The 22,481-nt window shown below is 32.7% G+C and overlaps 1 protein-coding gene and 1 long non-coding RNA gene across 3 annotated transcripts in view; one reads left to right on the forward strand and one right to left on the reverse strand.

The window, feature by feature from the left end:
• Positions 1-3,724, forward strand: LOC145334231 (uncharacterized). Its single transcript, XR_013884772.1, has 3 exons — positions 1-108; positions 724-800; positions 2,146-3,724. It is a non-coding gene; the product is annotated as an uncharacterized LOC145334231 (long non-coding RNA).
• The window catches only part of LOC145334229 (uncharacterized), a 24,448-nt gene continuing 5,589 nt past the window's right edge, over positions 3,623-22,481 (reverse strand). Inside the window, exons 2-14 of one of the 2 annotated variants that reach the window (XM_080179605.1) lie at positions 17,149-17,251; positions 16,759-16,851; positions 15,933-15,999; positions 15,120-15,180; positions 14,462-14,524; positions 13,022-13,095; positions 10,327-10,410; positions 9,824-9,938; positions 7,903-7,987; positions 7,390-7,541; positions 6,364-6,457; positions 5,305-5,446; positions 3,623-4,546 (exon numbers count right to left, since the gene is read on the reverse strand). In XM_080179605.1, the coding sequence (XP_080035731.1) occupies positions 4,515-4,546; positions 5,305-5,446; positions 6,364-6,457; positions 7,390-7,541; positions 7,903-7,987; positions 9,824-9,938; positions 10,327-10,410; positions 13,022-13,095; positions 14,462-14,524; positions 15,120-15,180; positions 15,933-15,999; positions 16,759-16,851; positions 17,149-17,251 (1,165 nt within the window). In that variant the 3' untranslated portion in view covers positions 3,623-4,514. The remainder of the gene's footprint in view (positions 4,547-5,304; positions 5,447-6,363; positions 6,458-7,389; positions 7,542-7,902; positions 7,988-9,823; positions 9,939-10,326; positions 10,411-13,021; positions 13,096-14,461; positions 14,525-15,119; positions 15,181-15,932; positions 16,000-16,758; positions 16,852-17,148; positions 17,252-22,481) is intronic. The other variant, XM_080179607.1, reaches the window with a different exon arrangement.

Here is a 22,481-nt window from a genome sequence, read left to right on the forward strand (position 1 = left end):
ATTTAAGAAGTTTGTTTCTACAGGAGCCGAAAACCAATAAGGAGGTCCAGAAAAAGATTTTAAGGCTGAGCAAAGGAGTTCTGTCAACTATTTCAAGAATTGATCCAGGTAGGTAAATAGCCTAAAACCATAACAAGACTTTAATCGGGTATAGTCCCTTTCGCGGCAACGGCCATTAAGTGGCGATTTGTCGTATTTTCAAAATGGCTTTTACTACGTTAGGTTTTATTTTATTCGGTGATCGCCCCGCAGGGTTAGAGCCCCACGCAGGGGCTAGAAATAGGAGAAAATACGAAGAAAGGGACTTTACCTACCCCTTTAATCTAAAAATTAAATATCTGAAAACTATCTTATGACCTATGTGAAGCTTTCATAAAATGGAGAACTCGTCAATTCCGTAATTTTAGAAATGTTAATTCACAGACAACCTTAATACTTCATAAATTAGGAATTAAATTTTTGTCGGTTTTGAGTTTGTAATACGCCGCGTCATACTAGCAACGTTAAAAATGTTGCCTACTGCTGCTACATCTGGCACGTGACATTAGAAGTGGGAATGAGGAAAATTCCATGGCCTGTCAACAGGGGCTAATATCTAATATGAAGTTAGAATTTCCAGAACTGCAATCAAAGGGCTGGTTGTCTTGTTATTTTACCTAATATCCTAAGTTGTCATTTAAATATCACATCCCGCCTCGACGATTAACTAGGTATTAATTATAGGTTACAGTGAATGGATGGGAAGAATTATGAAGAAACTTTACGAGGCCCAACTTGCCCTACTCAAAATTGAACTCCAGGTAAAGCAGGGATAAAACAATAGACGATAATTTGATGTGCACCTCCAATAAATCAAAAATACTCTTTCTATTATTAAATCATTGCATTGGAAGAAAATTTTAGACAAGCCAATCAAGATTTAATAAAAGTACCAAAAGGGATCTACTGCAGTTCACGGTAAAATATTGCTGGTAAGCAATATTAAAATCTATGAATTTTAAAGGCTGCTAGCTGCCAAACGGCCGAACGCACAGATCATACCCGCACACCATTTTAAGCGGCATAAGAAGGCCTACAAATAATCTGGAATAGCCAAGATCCAACTATGCACAGGGAAAGCTTCACTGAAGAAAAAACGCGTAAAATAGGTCTTTTTCGCGCATTTCTATGCACTGCGAGATGATTATGCATTATTGATTTATGGCTATTCCAGATTATTTGTAGGCCTTTTTATGCCGCTTAAAACAGTGTGCGGGCATGATCTGTACGTTTAGCTAGCAGCCTTTAAAATTCATAGATTTTTTGAAATATTGCTTACCAGCAATATTTTACCGTGAACTGCAGTAGATCCACCAAAAGTCTTTAAAACAACCAATTTAGAGAGATCGTGTTTATAAAACTTTGGGACTTTGGGTTGAAGTGTAATTTACCAGGGATCTGAAGGGATAAGATAATGGCTGCTAAATTAGTGTAATACCCCAATTATGATATACAAAATTACCACAGTTGTAGATTACAATTAGTGGTTGAAACGTTAATACACACAACCTAATGTACCAAACAATCAAAATTCAATGAAAGTCCCTAAAATTGTTAAGTGAATGCCTTATTAAAAGCGAAGCTTTTCTATAATTAGGGTAGGTCCGTCCGTCCGAGATAGATAGCTTTTATTCGTTAATTTAGGCATGTTAGAATTGTCCTATAGATTTCAAACTTTGCATGGTGATTCCTGTAGTAGTTAGGTATGATTTAGAAAGCGTAGCAACTCTATAATCATTACCAGAATGTCCATACGTTCATTTTAAACATGTTGATTTTTCTACTTTTTTAAAAACAAATTTTTACGAGATCCAATTATCCGTTTGATCTGATTTTTGGTATATTGATTTCTGGGACAACAAAGTACAATATTATAAGCGAAGCAACTCTATAATCAAGTCCTAAAAATGTAAGTATGTTCATAAACATTATACTGTATCAAGCAGTTTTTCAACAAATTTACTTACAATTTTGCTTCGACTCTTATACTTTTATATTCTGATTATTCAGTTCAGACACTATACTAGTTTGTCCTACCGTTTCAGTGCTTCGCTGTTATGGATGTTGTCATCCTTATTTTGTAATATAACAAAACTATTTATTTAGGAGAAAAAGATCGATAAGAATACATTTCTGGAGCACTCTGAAGATATTTGGAATCATATGAAGGAAGTGGAAAAGTGTGATGTTCTTTGTACACCATGTAATGTTTAACAGGGATAAGACAATGGAAGATTAATAGAAGTACATCCCAATCATGTAATTACTTCTCCTGTAGATTAAAATTATTGGTCGAAAAGTTTTGACACAGTTGGTTTGTACAACCTAATCCAGATATATCAATAGTAAGTTGTAGAACCAACGAATGAGGAAACATTTTTCTTTAAACTTTGGGGAATGTTTTTTTTACAGTCAGTTTCTCTTCCCCCAATAGTTTTCACAAAACAAGGATGACAACATCCATAAAAGCGAAGCACTGAAATGGTAGGACAAACGGACATTAACACTTATATAGTGTCAGAACTTAATAATCATAATATAAATGTATAAGAGTCAAATCAAAATTGTAAGTAAATTTGTTGAAAAACTGCTTGATTAAGGATAATGTTTATGGACATACTTACATTTTTAGGACTTGATTATAGATTTGATTCGCTTATTCCATTATACTTTGTTTTCCCTGGAATCAATATACCAAAAATCAGATCAATCGGATGATTAGATCTCATCAAAATTTGTTGTTAAAAAAAAAATTAACATGTTTAAAATGGACGTACGGACATTTTGGTGATGATTATAAAGTTGCCTAACTATTAAAGGAATCACCATGCAAAATTTGAAATCGATAGGACAATTCTAACATGCCTAAATTAACGAAAAAAGCTATCCGTTACGGACCGACCCTAATTATAAAAAAGCTTCGCTTTTAAAAATAACAGAAAACTTTTCATGCCAACTTTTGAGTTTAACATGTGATATTTGATGTTTTAATTTTTGTTGTTCAAAGCAATTCTGTATTATCTTATTCAACTACATTTTAGTTAAAAATCGTGCAATATAATAGCAAAGAGCAAGTATTTCATTATTCTCAGTATCATTTTTGTAATCCATATTATTTTTTTGTATTCAATATTATTTTAAAAATACATTATACATAACCTTATCAGAAACACAGAAATGGCACTTAAAGAAAAAAATATTCTACCTTCCATTTAAAAAACAAGTAAAATTTGTGTTTTGTACTTTATTTTCTCTATTTTCAATACTAGTATATAAATGGATATATTACTACTTGGATGTTACACCAGATGTTCATGTTCTCTAATCAAGCAAAATACGCAGTAGGCTAAAATAATAATCTTCCCCTTCCGCTCCCTCCTTTACTACTGAATGAACGATTTGGCCAAAAAATGATTTCCATGTTAGCAAGCTAAATGGACGACAATTACCTCTGTCATAATATCCACGTATATTCAACATCCATTAGTATACTTAAGATAGTCTCTTATTTTCAGGGTGCTATATCCAATATATTCCAAACCTTTAATGTACTTATTAGACTGTGATGACAAATACAGCTTAGAATATTTAAAAATTTATTATAAAAAAAATATTTTATTTCATGTATATTTTATATCTATATACTGTAATGTAAAAATATAAATTAATAAATGTATAACAAAAATTTAATTATAATTATAAATATTGTAAAAATACTGATAAGAAAGTGTAAAGGTATATGAGTATTATCAAATTTGAAAATTAGGTACGAAAAATTTCTTTAAATTAAATGCAATAACAATAATGAACAGAACACAGATATTAATAATAAATATCAAAGTTTACAGATTTTTTACAAACAGTTTTTATCGTATTTAAAACGATAAAGTGTGAATTTCTGTATTTTATTTTTTAAAAATACCGAAATATACATTGCAGTAGGTATGATTTTTTTATACTATGATTTTTCCCAAGCATAGTTTGATAAACAATAATAATTTGGGCCATTTTAAAGCTTTAATTGAACAAATAATAACATTATAGTTTTAAAGGGTTCATTGATAAACAAGTTCGATACCAACAATGTTAATTTACTTAGGACATCCAAGGAAATATAAAAACATACCCTTTTTAATTGAAAAGTCTATCCTATTATATAAAGTAGTTTTGTCTGAAAAGAAGGATCTCGCTTACCGCTGAGCCGATATGGTTCTCTTTTACAGTAAAGCTTTTTTTTGATCAAGCGTAGGTTATTATCTATTTGAAGGGAGGGTGTCTCCGTCCTCCCAATAAAAAATGTCCATCCCATGACAAAAAATATTTTTTAATTTTCTATTTTAAATAAATTTTCCCCCTTTCAACTTAAGTGTCCCTAGAGGCTTCTAGGGGCGTAGCCTCTTGTGATTCTAAATTATATATAAAAATGGAAGTGTTGCGGGTAATACTGTTTTCTTCAGTTAATTTTCTTTTTTTCTTCATAATCCATCAATCTCATCAGGGTCATCGACTGGAAAAAAATATAGTTACAAAGATAGGTTAATAAATCTTCTAATGTTCAAATTATTGTTAGAAAAGTTTGTTTATATCACTCAATGTTTAATTAAACTCTTAAAGAAAAAAAGTGTTTATATAACTTTTGGGACATAACTAATGTTTTTGTAAAAGGGGTGTAAGCACCACTTTAACCCCACTATGTCTATAGGGCCCATTTTTCCTTAGTCCCCTTCTCCCAGAAATTTGTCCTGTAAGAAAATGTTAAAACACTACGAGATTAACCTAAATGCCATAAACAGTTAAATACACTTATTTATTAAAGGTACCTAGGTAACTATACAAAATCCGATCATAATGTAACAAGAATGACGACAACCATAAAAAAAGAAGCTCTAAAACAGAAGGACAAACTTGTAGTGTGTCATAAGTCTAAACAAAATTGTAAGTAAATTTGTAGCAAAATTGAAAAATATAGGATATAATTTCAGGACAAACTTACATCTTAAGGACTTCATCATAGGGATGCTACGCTTATCACATTGTCCTTAGAATTAGTATTCTAAAAAGTCAGATAAATAGGATAATTATATCACATTAAAATGTTGTCAAAAAAGATTATAGAGTTGCTAGGTAAGCTTTCTAAATCTTACCTAAATACTACAGGAATCAAAATGTCAAGTTTGAAATCAATAGGACAATTCTAACATGCCTAAATTAACGACGGTAGGATCGGTCCTAATTATAGAAAAGCTACGCGTTTAAAAAGTTTACTTGAAATTTCATCATCAGAAACAGAAGTATTGATCTGAGGTTTAAGTTTAGAATCTTCTTCAAGCAGGTCAAACATATCTTTGTCATCTTTAGAATCTTGTTCAAGCAGATTAAACATATCCTCTTCGTTCTCAGATACTTCCTTAACAACAGAGTTTATCAAGCCAAAAACATATGAAAGATCATACAATCAAGGGCGTCCATGCTTTTTCATTTTAGGAGGTAATCTTTATATCATATAGGCAAGGACGTCCAAGCGTCTTCATTTTTTTTGTGGGGGGGGGGGAATTGAAAATTTATGGGGGGGTGTAATCACCCCTTTACCTTCGCCATTTGACGTCCTTGCATACAATGCAGGGATCTAAAGGGATAAGACAGTGGCCGATAAATTAATTTACATCCCCAATGATGTTACACAAAATTGCCGCTTCTCTAGACTACTTGGTTGGTGATTGAAACCTTTGGATACTCAACTTAGTGAATTATTAATCCAACAAATAAGAAAACGTAATTATAAAACTTTGAGGACTAGTGTAATCAGCCCAATCAACCATCATTTTATAATATGTCAGCGAACAAACATATTAGCAACTATATCTCATTAAGAGGGGGGGGGGAGTTTTGCGTAATCAGTGAGTAGGTAAGGGCTTTTTCTTTGGACTGAGAGGATAGGTTATAGAAGAAAAAGTTTTAAGATTTTTTTTGGATAGGCCTCTAGGTTGAGGAGCTGCAGCCCTCCAGTTGGTCTCTGGACAGGTAAAATAAAACTTTAAAAGACATAGGTATAGGTCAACTTATTAACAAAATAAGCATCTTTTTTCTTCAAATATGAAATAACATTTAAAAAAATGCATATTTTGTTATATTAAATGAACTCTTAACTTTTCAACAACAAAAAATTTATTTTTATTTTTGCCTGTACAGAGACTACCTGGAGGTCTATCTAACAAATCTTAAAACTTGGTTTTATCCCTAATAACCTATCCTCTCAGTCCAAAGATAAAGCCTATACTCACTGTTTACGCAAATGTGTCAACCCCCCCCCCCCCTCTTTATTACCTCTTTGATATCAACAGAAGTGTGCAAAGAGACCATGAGATTATCATCCTCATTTTCAGTATCTTCACCATTGGCACCAACTGTATTTGAATCCCTAAAAAAATCATCTAGTATAATGGATGTATAAAAAACGTGGATATTGTGACAGGGGAAAAATTGTCGTTAATTTAGCTTGCTGACATGAAAATCGTTTGTTGGTCAGTTTGTTTGTCCTGTACCTAGAATGGGAGGGGAGGGTTTTTTTTCAACCCGTTGCAAGTTTCACTTTATTAAAGGACATGAAAATCTTACGCAAGATCCAAGTAATAATAAATCCATTTGCGTGCTATGTAGGTATTTTGTTAAGGAAACATTGCCCTAATAAAAAAAAGGCAAATTGGTTTTAACCTGCATACAGCAAAATCATTAAAAAATACATTTAACTAAGCCTCATGCTTTTCATGAAAAGTTTTCTACAAATATGAAGGATAATAATACTTTATGTACCTACTAAAATTAAGATTTGATGCTGGAGGAAATTAAATTGTTATTTTCAGTACAAGTTCCTCTTATCTCTGTTTTGATTCAAAATACATTTTTTATTGGATGAGAGAGGGGTTTATGGAAGGATAGCTTAATCTTAAAAATTGTAATTTCTGATTAATGCTTAACAATGTATAAAACAAATAATAGTTTAGTTATATACCTATCGCATCATATTATAGACAGCTTTCCGCGGATATTGAAATAAAAAATTATAAGATTAATATCATCTGGATTAGAACCGATTCTAAGCCATATTGAAAAATCATGTATCGTATCGAATGATAGACAATTTTCTACGAACATTGAAAAAAAATTATAAGTTTATATAAGGCCATGGCTAACAAAGCTGGTATTAATATTACCTATGATTTTTATTTAAATATTCGTAGGAAATTGTCTATTATCGATACGATAAATAATTTTTCAAAATAGCTTAGAACCGGTTGTAATCCAGATGATATTAATCGGTTTCGAAGCCATATTGGAAAATAATAATTATACCTTTTCTTGTATTGTTTCTTAGTCTTTATTTTCAACTTTATTGAAAGTTTAGGAGCTTGGATCTTGTCATTGGTGTCAGGTACAGATTCTTCTTTGGAGTTTGCTTTAGTGACCACTTTTCTTCTTTTCAATGGAGATCTCTCTATTTTATCCTTAAATTAAAAGTGTGTTTGAAAGCAGGACCCACCACTTAATTTTGAAAAGCGAAGCTAATATATGACAGGTTTATGTCAATACTTCCGTACATGTCACCCGTTTAGAGGTTACAGAAATATGTCTGATTTTTTAAAGAATAAATTTAAGAATACAGCATTTCTTTTTCTATTTCACTGTCTTTTTTTTGTTGCAATTTTAGTGTACCTACAAACAATACAACCCCTAAAAATAGCCCAAAATCTGCATTTACCCAATATAAAACTTTCCTGGGAGTTGTGAAACGATCAGTCCAGGCTTTAACAAGATCTTTGAGGACAAACATCCTCATACTTTAGTATATCTAAAAATATTGACAACCTTGACTTTGTTCATGGTAGATTCACTAACATTCCTGGAAACAGGGAGACACTTGTGCTTCTTAAAATTCTTCTCAATAAAAAACCTTGAAAAGTTATCAATAAACAGAAGGTCATAGGGGACAAGGGGGGGTGGAGTTCTGACACATTTGCGTAAACCTGGTAAATAGGCTTTATCTTTGGACTGAGAGGATAGGTTATTAGGGATAGTATCATTCTTATATAATGAATTTTCCCAAGTTTAAGATTTTTTGGATAGGCCTCCACGTTCCGGAGCTCCAGGCCTCCAGGTGGTCTCTGTATAGGTAAAAGTTAATAATCTATTTTTTTTTAAGAGTTAGAGGTCAACTTATAGATAAAACAAAATATGCATCTTTTTGAATTTCCCATTATCTTTTTTTAATTGTGGACTTACAAACTTTGGATATTTTTATTAAAGGGATAGTTGCATGAAGTACATTCCAGAAAAATTATTTCAAGCATAAGTTGATAAGTATACCATAAAACATATATAATTTTGAATAACAATAAGAAACACCAAATTAGTCGTCATGCTGTTTTTGTGTAAATAATCCAGCTATATAAATTGTACAGGAAAAAACATGCAGTTTACTACATCAATTTTAAAAGCACTTCGTGCAACTACCCCTTTTGATTGTGTATTGGTACACTTCATAACAATGATTTTTATTTACAGAAGGGTTATTTTGTTTATCATACACAATGTAAACCCCTCAAAAATACCATTATTTAAAAATAATAAGAATATGAAATGTTCTTTTCTATAGTGGTTTGGTGCGAAGAACATATCTATAGTATAGATGTATTTACAATGATACATAAAACTTACTCCCTCCCTTTTTTTTCCTTGGTCTTTTTCGTCTGCTAGCAAATTGTTTTCTGCTACTTGGCGTGTTAATATTCCCGACACTATTAGACCCAATTGAGAGTTGGCACAGGGTCCTTGGGATGGGGACATATAGTTATTCAACCCCTCTAGTGTTATACTGTTATGTGTGGAGCCACTAGTATAATAAGGTTCAGTTAAGAACCCTCAATAAAATGTTCGTTAATTTGCTTCACTTTTATGAAGTTGTCATAATAAATGAGCAAAGCTTTTCTACAATTAAGGTCTGTACGTCACGTGTACTGATAAAATGGAGTTTTATGAATATATTGTTCTGATTTTAGAATTTAATAATGTTTATCAACAAAACTTTCTATTCGTTGGATGGAAATTACACAACTTAGACTAAATAAGATATCAAATACCCATTGATTATTCAGTATTACACAAATTATACTAAATTTTTGTAAACAGAGGAAATTGAATATAAAATTGAGTCCCCTAGCGGCGAAATTTGGAACTACAAGTTATACAATTTTGCCCAAAGATTTACAAATATTGAATATTTGTTTGTATTTTCACAATCATGTGTATAATCTAATCAGAACGTAGCGCAGCAATAAGAACCTGATTAGAATATAATAGAAATGAGATAATAGTAAATTCTGATTCAGAAAAAAAGAAAATATTAAAATTGTTTAGTTCAGAAAATAAAAATTTGATAAAAATAGTCAAAGCAATAGAACAGCCACTGTACACATGTGAGTATGTATAAGTTTATGCACTAGTCTATGCATGCATGTGCCTGCGGTAAAATTAGCATGCATTTAAATGCAAAAAGAGCATTGTACTAATTCTTATTAAACAACTTAATATATGATGTATTTTAATTTCACGTTTGTATAAGACTAAGACTATGTTATATTGGAAACTGGGTAGACCGGCAAGGTCTAGGCATAGGCAAACCCCCCCCCCCCTTATTTTCAATTGATTTAAAAATAAGAGGGGAGGGATGGGGTTATCAGTGCTCGAAAGAAACTTTGGGGGAAAGCACTCAAATTCTTAAAAAGCCTACCTCAAACATTTGTCGCACTGAACTTTGCTGGACTTGTGCATTTTCATGTGCCACTTCCAATGGGGGTGTTGAGAAAACTTCTTCAGGCAAATATCACACTGATAGTTTTTCACTCCTGAAATGTACCTAATCAAAATGTGCTTGCAAAACGTACAACTCTAACTGTGAAAATCATCCCATGGATTTAAAACTTTCATTCGTCCTGTCAATTTTAATTTAAATCTGTCGACACCAAATCTTTTTTATAAAATTGTTGTTTATCGTATTTATCATTTATAGTTTTCCGCGGATACAAAAATAAAATTATAAGATTCTTTCCAGTTTTTTTATCCTCGAGATTCGAGAAGACAAAGTCGCTGGCCAACAAAACAGGGACTGGTGAATTTTTATAAAATTGTTAATTATACGATACTCTTCATGATGTTTCAGTATGACCCAGAACCGAATAAAATCCAGCGGAAATGAATCGGATTCGAAGCCATACAGAACAACAATATATTTACCATTATGATAATTGAGATGAGTTTGGAGCTCCCATTTTGTGACAAATTTCTTGGGACAAATACTGCAAGTAAAATCTTTAATGCCTGAAATATAATATAACTTGGTAATAGTTATTTCTTTCATCGTATTATAAACCGCTTTCCGCGGATATAGAATGTACAATTATAAGATTAAAACCAGTTTTTTTAGCCCTGAGGTGCCGAAGGCACGGGATAAAAAAACTGTTTTTAATCTTATGATTGTACATTTCTATATTCGTAGAAAGCGGTTTATAATACGATGCTAGACATAGTTTTTTCGTATGGATGAGAACCGGTTCCTATCCACCGGATTCGAATGAATACGAGAAAATAACTTATTTTTTTATCTGACTTATTTTGATAACGAATTACTGCAGATATCTGGTGTGTTTTTATTACAATGGATATAGAATATTAATATATTAACAGGGGAAAAATTGTCGTCAAGTTAGGATACTAATATGGACCTCATTTATTGGTCAATCGTTCATACAATACAAGGGGAGGAGATGGGATAAAGTAGGTGGATGGACACAGGTCTCCTTAACAAACCCTTAGATTAAAAAAAATCTCGAAAGAAACGGACAACGGGGCCTTCAAATAGGGCACAGTGGTGGTTAGAATCCGTTGGAGATTAAATCTTAGCTGCTCCTTCTTGCCAGATATTGCAATTTGAAGTTTTGCGGTAAAAATGCCTAAAATTACAAGAATTCCAAGGATATATGCATACATGAACACCTTAATTCATCAAATAAAATGATGAGTTTAACATTTGAGGAGTTTAGATGTCTCTGCATATGTAAACTACATAGTCCCTCCCCATTTAGAAAATTTTAAAACTTTAAAAAAACTATTTTTACAAGAGTAATGAAAAAGGTACAATGTCTAGTTTATAACTTTAAGCTAGAAGCTGTTACCCTGGAACCAGTAGAAAAAACCTCAGTTCAAGTTTACATATAGCTAAAGTTAGTTTTTAAAATACTCACAACCCCCTCCCCCCCTTTAACCCCACCACTTACAGCCCATAAATTTAAGGGGGAAGGGGGCGGGGGGGGGGGGGCAAAGTAATAGTACTTGGAAGTATTGTGAGAAAAATTTATATGTAAGATTCTTAGGCCCCAAATTTCTGGAAATATTGTTGACTACCCCCCACCCCCCCCCCCCCCATTGTCAACCCATTGCTCCTTCCCCAAACATTGAATAGGTAATACATATAGAGCAATTTGGAAATCTAAAAGCTTTATTCCAAAGTTTGCTCCTTAATGCTTTAGTGGTTCCTGAGTAAAACACAGGTGGTGAGATTTTATGGAGGGTAGCTTAAGAGTGAGGGGGAGGGCAAGCAATAATTTAATATTATTTTTATGGGGATGGAGGAAATTGTGCAGCAATATAATTTTTCTGGATGGGGTTGGTTGAAGTTGGGGAAAGGTCAACAATATTTGTTCAAGTATGAAGTAATTATGGACCTACTAAAGTTTAAATCCAAAAGGGTATTGCTATACTTGCTTCTATTACTTAATTGGAGGGGGGGGGGGGGGGAGGGAGATTGTAAAGCAATACGGAGGGAAGGGGGCTTGGAGGGGGATTTTCAGCAAATTTTGTAAAAGTTGCTTTTGACCTACCAAAGCATATCTCAAAGGTTTGCTTTGCTGCTATAATTCTAGCAGTTTCTTAGTAACACAACAGAGTAGTGCTCTTTCAGCTGCAACCCTCCCCCCTTTCTCTCTTTGCAAAATGTTATGTTTTTGATTTATGAGGGGAGGGGAAGAGGTCAGCAATATATGTAAAAGTGCTTTGGGTCCTACAACAATACAAGTCCAAAAGCTTATATATATATATATCTAATAGTTTTTTAAAACACATTAGAATGATCTTCTGCCACCCCCCCACCCCCTCCATTAGGTTAGGACAAAGGGGAGGGGGGGGGGAAGATGGTCAACATAATTTCTACAAACTTTTGGCCTAAAAACCTTACATAGAAATTTTTCCCACTACACTTCAATTAGTTTTTGAGAAACATAATAGCATTACTATGCTTCCCCCCTCCCTCCACCCTAAAGTTTGTAGGTTGTGAGAGTGGGGGGGGGGGGGGAGCAATATTACTAAAAGTAACTTGGGCCATATGTAAACTTAAACTGAAGTTTTTTCTTCTGGTTCCAGGGTAACAGCCTTTAGGATAAAGTTGTAAATTTGACAAACCTCTTTAGGCTTATAGTACCTTACTTATTACTCTTATTGAAGTTAAAAACATCATTTATAGTAGTAAAAATTGTTTTGAATGGGGATGTAGTGTGTAGTTTACATATGAAGAGATATCTTAACTCTTCAAATGTTAAACTCACCCTTTTTATTTGATGAATTAAGGTGTTCATGTATGCATATATCCTTGGAATCCTTGCAATTTTAGGCATTTTTACCACAAAACTTCAAATTGCAATATCTGGCAAGAAGGAGCAGCTAAGATTTAATCTCAAATGGATTCTGACCACCGCTGTACCCTATTTGAAGGCCCCGTTGTCCGTTTCTTTGGAGATTTTTTTAAATCTAAGGTTTTGTTAAGGAGACCTGTGTGGACAGGATATCGTTATTTCAGCCAGCTGCGGGTGTCATTATATTACAGTACATGAAAATCTGCTGCATTATCCGAGTTAAAATATATAGTTAATTTATTTACCTAAATGATAATTCATATGAGTGATTAAAGTTTTCTGTTCAAAAAATTTCTTATTGCACTTCTCACATTCATACCTACAAAAAATATAAATTACTTAGAAAGAGAGGGGTAGTTTTCTGGTAGAATCCGTAAAGGTGTGTTTTACTTTTAAGGCTTAAAAATAGTAGTATTACGATAATATTCACTAAATAAATATGTGTATTTCTTATTGAAAAGAACTATACCTAAAAAGTTAACATAAATTTTTATCGTTCTACTACTGTTTCTAACTTATAACACATAACCTTTACTGTTTTTACCAGAAACCTACCTCTCTTTTTTTATACACGGTGTTTAAAAAAAAAACTGCGTTTTCCGGTTTTGAGAAACAACCAGAAGGAATATGAAAAAAAGGAGAATATGTCCATATTCTATGTAAAAATGTACATCAGATTTACTTAAGGTGTTTTTTAAAATCTCTAAAAATGCGGCTGTACTGATTGGTACATGTAGGGGAAAGATGCTTGATGTTGAATATGAGATATCAATTAGATTGAGATAACTTGTATATTTTGCAACATATTGTTTCAAAAGTACAATATCAAAGTAGTAAAAGCTTAAATCAATGTCCCCATATGAAATTTTTTTTACATATTTTCTTTTTTGGCTCCATGCAAAGACCTTTTTAGGTTCTTCAGAATTTAGTTTTTTCTATTTCTCTATGACAAAGTCATTTTTAGAAAAAAATCTCTATTAATACTGTGTGCATTGACAAATAAAACAAGTCACTTTTTATTTCATTTCAATATCTTTAAAAATAAGCAAGTTATCATGCTTTGAAATTGTTCGTAAAAAGTGCGTTTTCATTAATTACTCATGTTTTATAAGATGATCTCTTATAATCTGTCAATCAAGAGATTAAGGGGGGAGGGGCGAGGAACGAATATGAACAGTTTTAATACTAAGAATTAAAATCCAAGCAAAAAGAATATTGATTTTTTATTTAAAAAAAGGCATTTTAAATTAAGTTTTAAATGTAATTATTAGATTATTTTGAAGTTTATGTTATAATGTTGTTTTCAAGTAAAAAAAGGATTAAATTCAACGTTTTAGCATAAAATTATTAAGAATGCAATAACACACACACATTTCGAATTCTTTGGGCTCTAAAATGCGCTGTTGTTTTAAGAGATATTAAAAAACGCCTGTAACAAATTCGATGCATATTTTTATAGAGAATATGGACATATAATTATTTTTTTGTACTCCTAATGGTTGTTTCCCAAATCTGGAAAACGCAGTTTTTTTGAAACGCCCTGTAAAAAATTTTTAAAATACTGATCGAATAAGGGGGGGGGGGGAAGTTTTGACACCTTTGCGTAAACCTGGCACCTAGGCTTTATCTTTGGACTGAGAGGATAGGTTATTAGAGATAAAATCATTGTTATAGGATGAATTTACCGAAGTTTTAAGATTTTTTGGATAGACCTCCAGGTTCCGGAGCTGCAGGCCTCCAGGTGGTCTCTGTACAGGTAAAAATGAAAAAAAATATTTTTTTTTTTTTAGTTACAGTTCAACTTATAAAACAAAATATGCATCTTTTTTAATGTTATTCACATATTTGAAGAAAAAAGAGGCTACTCCTCCCTTGGTAAATAGCTTAAAACAACCAAAAGAACATAGGGAAGCATCCCTGAAAAACAGAATCCAATGTGTCTAGCAGTTGCTGAGATATTTTGCTTCAGAAAGACAGACTTGCACTCAGGAATATTCCCTGAAGATAAGAGCCAATTGGTTCAGCAGTTACAGAGATCTTAAGCTTCAGACGGGCGGACAGACAAACAGATCTTTAGTATAGATGTTTGTATATACAGACAACTACCTCCCTTTCTTTTTCAAAGACCTCTTTCGTCTGCTTCTAAATTATTTTCTGCTAATTGGCTGTGTTAATATAAGCGACACCATTGGTTGATTTTTAATGACCCAATAGTAGGGTTGCAGAAAGTGGTTGCGATGTGAAGATACATTTTTTATTCAACCCTTTCTCCCTCTAGTGTTTTACTTTAATGACAGACATCAAATTACTTTGTATTAATGATGTAGAAAATAAACTACTCACGTAAGCTTACTACTTTCTCTAAAACCTTTATCACATAGGTCACATTTATACGGTCTTTCTCCTGAACAAAGGTTAATTTTAGTACTTTAGATTTAGCAGCTACACTCCTTAGTGTCATAATGGGCATTTAAGAGAATGGTGATGGGAGTGGTGAGGGGGGGGGGGGGGTGGTAGGTTAAGTCGTACCTCCATCTTACAGTTTGGTTTCAATAACAAAAAAAAGTAAAAAAAAAATGAGACGGGAATTTTTTTCAGATGCAATTTCTTATGGGAAGATGGAGGTAACCTGTCACATATTATTTATAAACCTTTCCTGGACCTATCTTTAAAAAACTTTACAATAAAGGAGAATAATGTCGGTCCAGCGGCCAAAGAGATTAAAAGCTAAAAACAGGCAGACAATTTACTAACAACCTGTTACTTTCAGGATAATAGCTCTGAAAAAAATCTCAAAAAATTGTAATGATCATACCGATCCCAAAATTATTTCTCATTTTCTTTCAATTTCAATGTTAATTTCACTTTGCTACTATTTAATATGAACTAGCGGCAAAAAATATTGAGGATGATCTTTTTCATCAAAAAAAAATGAGGGGGAATTTTTTTACTTTTGGGGGGTTGGGGGTGTCCCACGCCTCAAGAAAATAGCCTAAAACCCCCACAGGACCAGTAGGTATATTCCCTGATGAGTAGAATCCGATCGGTTCAGTGGTTACCGAGATCTTTAGGGACAGACGGACGGACAGACATCAAGGTACTTTGTATTATATATTGTTCTTGTTTAAGTTATGAAACATAAAATATACATTATACCTGTATGTATTCTTCGATGCACAGTTAAAGCATTACTAACTGTGAATGCCTTTTCACATAAATCGCACTAAAACATGGTACATCTTTTTAAGGCTTTTAAAACAATAATGCTGATTTTCATAAACAATAGGTATCAACGTTTTTTTTGGCATTTCACTTTCTAAAAACTGAAATATATACCTAACATTAACCAGTATCATTATCCTATTCCCATTTTCAGTATGGCTTTGAAACCGATTAATATCCGACTGAATTATAATCGGTTCTCAGCCATACTGAAAAATCATATATATATTGTAGGTAGTATTAAACAATTTTTCAAAAATATTGAAATAAAAATCATAAAATTAATACCAGTTTAATTTCCCGGGCATTCGGGCCCTTGTAGCTAATAAAACTGGTATTAATCTTATGATTTTTTATTCCAATTTCCGCGGAAACCTGACAATAAAACGGTGCAATAAATAACTATTCGGTCCATCTCTTCCTTTTTTTGATAAAATGCATTTGAGTTTTAACATTTTGATAAGAGATTTTCGGGCAAAGCTACATCATAAAATCATTGTTTATTGTACTTTATAAGTATTATTTTTGCTATGGTATCTATAAAAAGGGAAAGGTAGGTTGCGGGTAAAATCCGTAAAGGTTGTGTGTTAAAAATTGGTTGTCTATAGCTCTTTTCAATAAGAAATACCCATATTTAGTAAATATTATCGTTCTAATACTATTTTTAAGCCTTAAAACACACACTTTTACGGATTTTACCCGCAACCTACCTTTCCTTTGTCATTGTTTGCGCTTTTTAATCTTGGAAAATGATAATAACCTGATATGGCCTTTCATTGGTATGAGTTCTTCTGTGTGATGTTAGGTGGGTAGATGTCTGGAATTTCTTCTCACATATTTCACATTCATAATTCTAAAGAAAATATAATTTAAGCTTTTTCCTCAAAGTTACCATCGAGCAAAGAAGCCCCCCCCCCCCTCTGTAATACATAATTGGATTTTTATACATATAAAGGGTGGAGGGGGTATTTTTGTACCCGTCTAAGCAATTTAAGGGAAACCGTCATAATCTGACTAAGACAACTGGTTTTAGTTTACTAGAGTAAAATGCTATACTAAGTTACGAAAAAAATAAACGAATACCCTCATTTAGCGGCTAGGGGCGAAGCCGCTAGTAAATAGGTCTGAGTATTAATATCTAGAAACCTACCTTGATGGATAAATGTACTTTCATGTGTTCCGTTAACAGATTTTTATTATTAAACATCCTCTCACACATCGTACAGGGAATCGTCTTCTCGTTATGGGTCAGTCTGAACAATAAAAAAATATGTATTACACAAAGTTACAGAGAGGGAGGATACATTGGAGTTTAAAGGGGGGGGGGGGGGGGTAATGCAACCATCTCGTAATCAATGTATAAATGGCACTTAGAATTCGAATTTCGATCTGAAATTTTGCATGAGTAATCCTTGGTAGGTCTATTTTCCCTAAATCGAACAAAAAGTTGGAAAAGTTACGGCTAACGGCTCAGCCGTTTAGCCGGTTTTTTTTTGGCTATTTTTAGGGCAAATCTGTCATAAATTACGTATAAATCAACTTTTTAAAACATATTTTTGCTTTAAATCATGTAAAATGATACAAAAAACATTTTTAAAAATTTCTAGTACCAGTAACTACCGGCTAGAATCGTTTGAAAACGTTTTGGAGCAGCAAAGAGTATTATGTGGGGATAGATTTCGTGATGGATTTGCATTGAGAATACCAAAAAATGGCTAAACGGCTGAGCCGCCAGCCATTAGCCGTTACTTTTCCAACTTTATGTTCGATTTAGGGAAAATAGACCTACCAAGGATTACTCATGCAAAATTTTAAATCGAAATTCGAATCGAATTCTAAGTGCCATTTATAAATTGATTACGAGATTTTTGCATTAACCCCCCCCCCCCCCCCCCCATTATACTAGTGCCCAAAGTTAAATCCACTTATTCGTTGGCTCAAAAACTTTGGGTACTTCTTATGTTCCAACATTTTTAACCAATAATTTCATTCTATTTAAGGAATATTTTTTTACATTGAGGATATACATAAATTCATCGTCAAATGTCTAATCCCTTAAGATCTCAGAAAAAAAAACAGTTATCTCCAAAAGACCCTACCTAGGTAAATACAAAGTAGTTGGACCACTAGAGATAAAATTTCAACTGAGGTGGATTCTTAAAAAAAAATTGCCCCACTAATCGCTTAGTGGGGCAAAGTTGTTTTTGTGAAAAATCCATCAAAATCACATTAAAAATCTACAAAAATTAAACAAAATCATAGAAGGGTTATGAACATAAGATTTTATTTAAATTTTGTAGATTTTTAATATGATTTTGGAGGATTTTTCACGAAAACAATTTTGCCCCACTAAGCGATTAGTGGGGCAAATTTTTTTTAAGAATCCACCTCTGGTTTATTATTTTGCATCAATTCCTTTTATGTTAATGAAATACGTATAATTAACAAATTATAAACTTGAGTTCGATAATTAAATAGGTACAAATAATTTTAGTTGCGTTACTGAAAGACCAATACATAGACCAACCAAACAAAGACAAATCGGTACTTGCTTACATGTGGTAGACTGGAGCACCGAAAACCCCCCCCCCCCCGCTTAGTTTTGACAAAAATCAAAAATAAGGGGGGGTAGTTTTTTAATGTCTGGAAAACGGCAAGGAGGAAAAAAGCTCAGCAAGGCAAAGACTTAACCCCCCCCCCCTTAATTTTGCGCAAAATTAAAACCTTTTACTGGCCCCCCTCCTCCTTATTTTCATTTTCTGTTCAGGGATACATCAATTACTAAAATCAGTCAATAAATAAGGAAATTATGCCCCAAAACATGAATATCCCTGTAATAAGGTTTCCCCTCTGGTATACTGGATTTACTTGATTTACCTCACTCAACTTTCTGGCGTGTTGTACAGTGAAAAAACTACCCCCCCCTTATTTTTGATTTTCTTCAAAATTAAGGGGGGGGGTTAAAAACTACCCCCCCCTTATTTTTGATTTTTGTCAAAACTAAGCGGGGGGTTAAAAAACTACCCCCCCCTTATTTTTGATTTTTGTCAAAACTAAGCGGGGGGGGGGGGGGGTTTTCGGTGCTCCGGTCTTCACATGTAAGCAAGCACCGACAAATCAAAAGTGTTTAAAATTTCACCAAAAACTACAACTAGCTCGATCTAAATATTTTAATTTGAGTAAAATACAAAACTAACAGCCATCCTATTTATATGGAAACCATTAACGTGAGATAAACGTGATGTTTTTCATAATCTAATAATTGCGTTTGAATTATATTAATGCCAATTAAGAAGAAACAGTTTTGCAAAATCCCGTCTTTGCAAGGAAAAAAACGCATATCGCCCTCTCCATTCACCATTATTTTAAACAAACAAATTTCTAATCAGTTTTTTTTATTAGGTAATAAAGAAATATAAAAATGTTATTTATTGGAAAATTGTCTAATTTAATGCTATACAGGATTTTTTTAGTGTGACTGATAACCAGTTCATTTCTATCGAATATAAATTAATGGGTTTAGAAGCCATACTGGAAAATAATTGTATTCTAATAATTATGAAAGTTTCAAATAATTGGTAGGTAGTCATTATGGTAATAGTTATTTCTCGCATTGTATTATAAACAGCTTTCCGCGGATATAGAATGTACAATTATAAGATTAAAATCAGTTTTTTAGCCCCGAGGTGCCGAAGGCACGGTCTAAAAAAACTGGTTTTAATCTTATGATTGTATATTTTTATATTCGTAGAAAGCTGGATATAATACGATGCTAGACATATTTTTTTCGTATGGATGAGAACCGGTTCCTATCCACCGGATTCGAATGAATACGAGAAAAATTAATTCCTTGTTCTTAGTTAACACAAAACATAGAATGACACAGGGATAGGACAATGAACAGTGAACTTATCTTCCCCCCGAATATTTATTATGAAATTCTACATGCGACTGAAGCATTAAATTTAATTCAAGTAGGAGACGTAGATCAATTTATCTGCTATTGTCCTTTTACTCCTTGCAGAAAAATTCCATAGCAAAAATCTACGTGGTTTCATTTTTAACCCAATCTTTTATTTCCTTCCCTTTTTCTATTATTACATAACAACATCTCCAAAATTCTAGGAATGCATTTTTGGGGATCCATGGAAAGATCAATAGTTAAAAAAAGACAAAGGATCCGTGAAAATTAATGAAAAGCTTTTTTTATGATAAAGATTATAAATAAAATATCGTTTGACGGCCTAAACGAAAATTTAATTTTTTTTGTTTTATGAAATTTAAAATTAAGATTGTATAAATTTAATCAGATGGAGAGGGGACAATGGGCTCTTTTTTACACTAGTCCACAAACGTTTATAATAACATTTTCTAATTCTTATTCGTTGGCTTCACAACTTTGGAGACTTTAGTGAATTTTGATTGGTTGCTTCATTAAGTTGAGTATTCAAACGTTTCAACCACTAATTCTAATCTTGAGAAGGGGTAATTTTGTGTATCATCATTGGGAATAAACATAAATTTATCGGCCATTGTCTTATCTCTTTAGATCCCTGCCTTTAATCTTCAAAGTGCCTTTGTAAATGGACAATTTTTCAAAAAAAGTTTTAAATTTTATGTTTACGTTTTGCCGAACTATTCTTTTTGTCTATTTGCATATCTCATTCTCTATGAGCCTGACTTTTCTCCTGTCTCCAAAACTCTCAATCACCCCTTCCCCCTTGATGATAGAACTGGAGATTAAATGAAGATACCAAAATGTACTATTCAACTATAGAAAATATCATAGATATTGTTGCTAACAAATATATATCGTATAATATAAGTAGTATTAAGATTTTTTTAAAAAGGCTAAATATATCAGAAACTACTAAACCGATTGGGTTCTTCATTATAGAGAAGCTTTTCATGGGTCTTTGGGTCATTTTGGAATATCTTAATCGGGATGGTTTTAAGCTATTTTACTCCCGCCAAAATAATATACAGTAATAAGGTCTTTTTATGTCTGAAGCTAAAGATCTCAGAAATTGCTAGATCAAATGGGTTGTATCTTTTGGGAATCTGTATTAATGTCTAATGATGGTTTCAGGCACCTACAGTGTTTTTTCTATATTTTGGATCAGTTTGTCCGTCCGTCCGCAACAAATAGCTCTTGTAATTAATTTAGGCATGTCAGAAGCATCCTACCTATTATTTTGAAACTTTGCATGATGAATACTGTGACTATTGGGTACAATTTAGAAAGCACAGAAATTGTATTTTATTTCAAGAAAGTCTGCATAATTATTTTCCAGCATGGCTTCGAAATCGATTATTATCAACTGGATTAAAACTGGTACTCAACCATATCAAAAAATCTTGAATAGCATCGTATTACAGACAATTTTCCACGGATATAAAAAGAAAATGACAGTTTTGTAAGCCCGTGATTTCGGCACCATAGGGCTAACAGAATTGGTTATGATCTTAAAATCTTATATTTTAACATCCGCGGGAAACTATCTATAATACGATGAGATAAATAAATATAAAGGTTTTAAAGACAGATGGATCCAAACAAAAAATTCTGATTGACTTTGGCAATTTCTTCAAAAACAAGAACTAATTTTCCTAAACGGCTTAGAACCAGTTTATTTCCAGTAGAAAATATTCACAAAAAATGAAAATGAATCTAAGCAAATAAGAATTAAATATACAAGGCGTGTGTCTTTAAAGTTGACTTTCAAATCAATCTACATACATATCCACCCATCTATCTATAAATGTGGCCTTACTTTTGAAATGTACTTTTACAAAATTTGATGATAAAATGAAACAAAATTTGGTCTTGTTCATAACCATGCGGCTAACTATGACAGGAAAATTTATTTTTAATTCAAGAATAAACAGATTGGAATCAAGGATGACAACACACTTAAGTAGCGTAGCTTACAATTATAAATTGCTTGAATGTTGAAACTAGAGAGACTTTTTGAGTTAAATGTGAAATCTATCTGTAGTAAAAAACTAACAAAGGGGTTTTTTAATGCAACCATCTCGTAATCATTGATTAAATGGCACTTAGAATTTGAATTTCGATCTGAAATTTTTCAATAGTAATCCTTGGTAGGTCTATTTTCCCTAAATTGAACAAAAAGTTGGAAAAGTAACGGCTGGCGGCTACCAAGGATTATTTATGCCATTTAATCATTGATTACGAGATGGTTGCATTAACCCTCCCCCCCCCCCTTATACTACAAATCCTTGTCACCATTGTTATAATTCAACGCACGTATGGACAAAGTAAGTTGTTGAGCAGATGCTTACAATTCATGGAAACCCGCTGTAAAAATTCCGGACTACTATCTCAACTAGCAGCCAACAAGATAACGTTTCCCCCCTTAGAAATGTGCAGGTATATGGAATTATAGAGTAGCTTCGCTTTATAAAACAAGATATTTGCACTATAAGATGAGTTTAAAGAAATCTGCGATTTAGTTGCAA

This window comes from Acartia tonsa, chromosome 12, assembly GCF_053477335.1.
Source record: "Acartia tonsa isolate MP-2025a chromosome 12, ASM5347733v1, whole genome shotgun sequence".
In the NCBI taxonomy this organism is placed as follows: Eukaryota; Metazoa; Arthropoda; class Copepoda; order Calanoida; family Acartiidae; genus Acartia; species Acartia tonsa.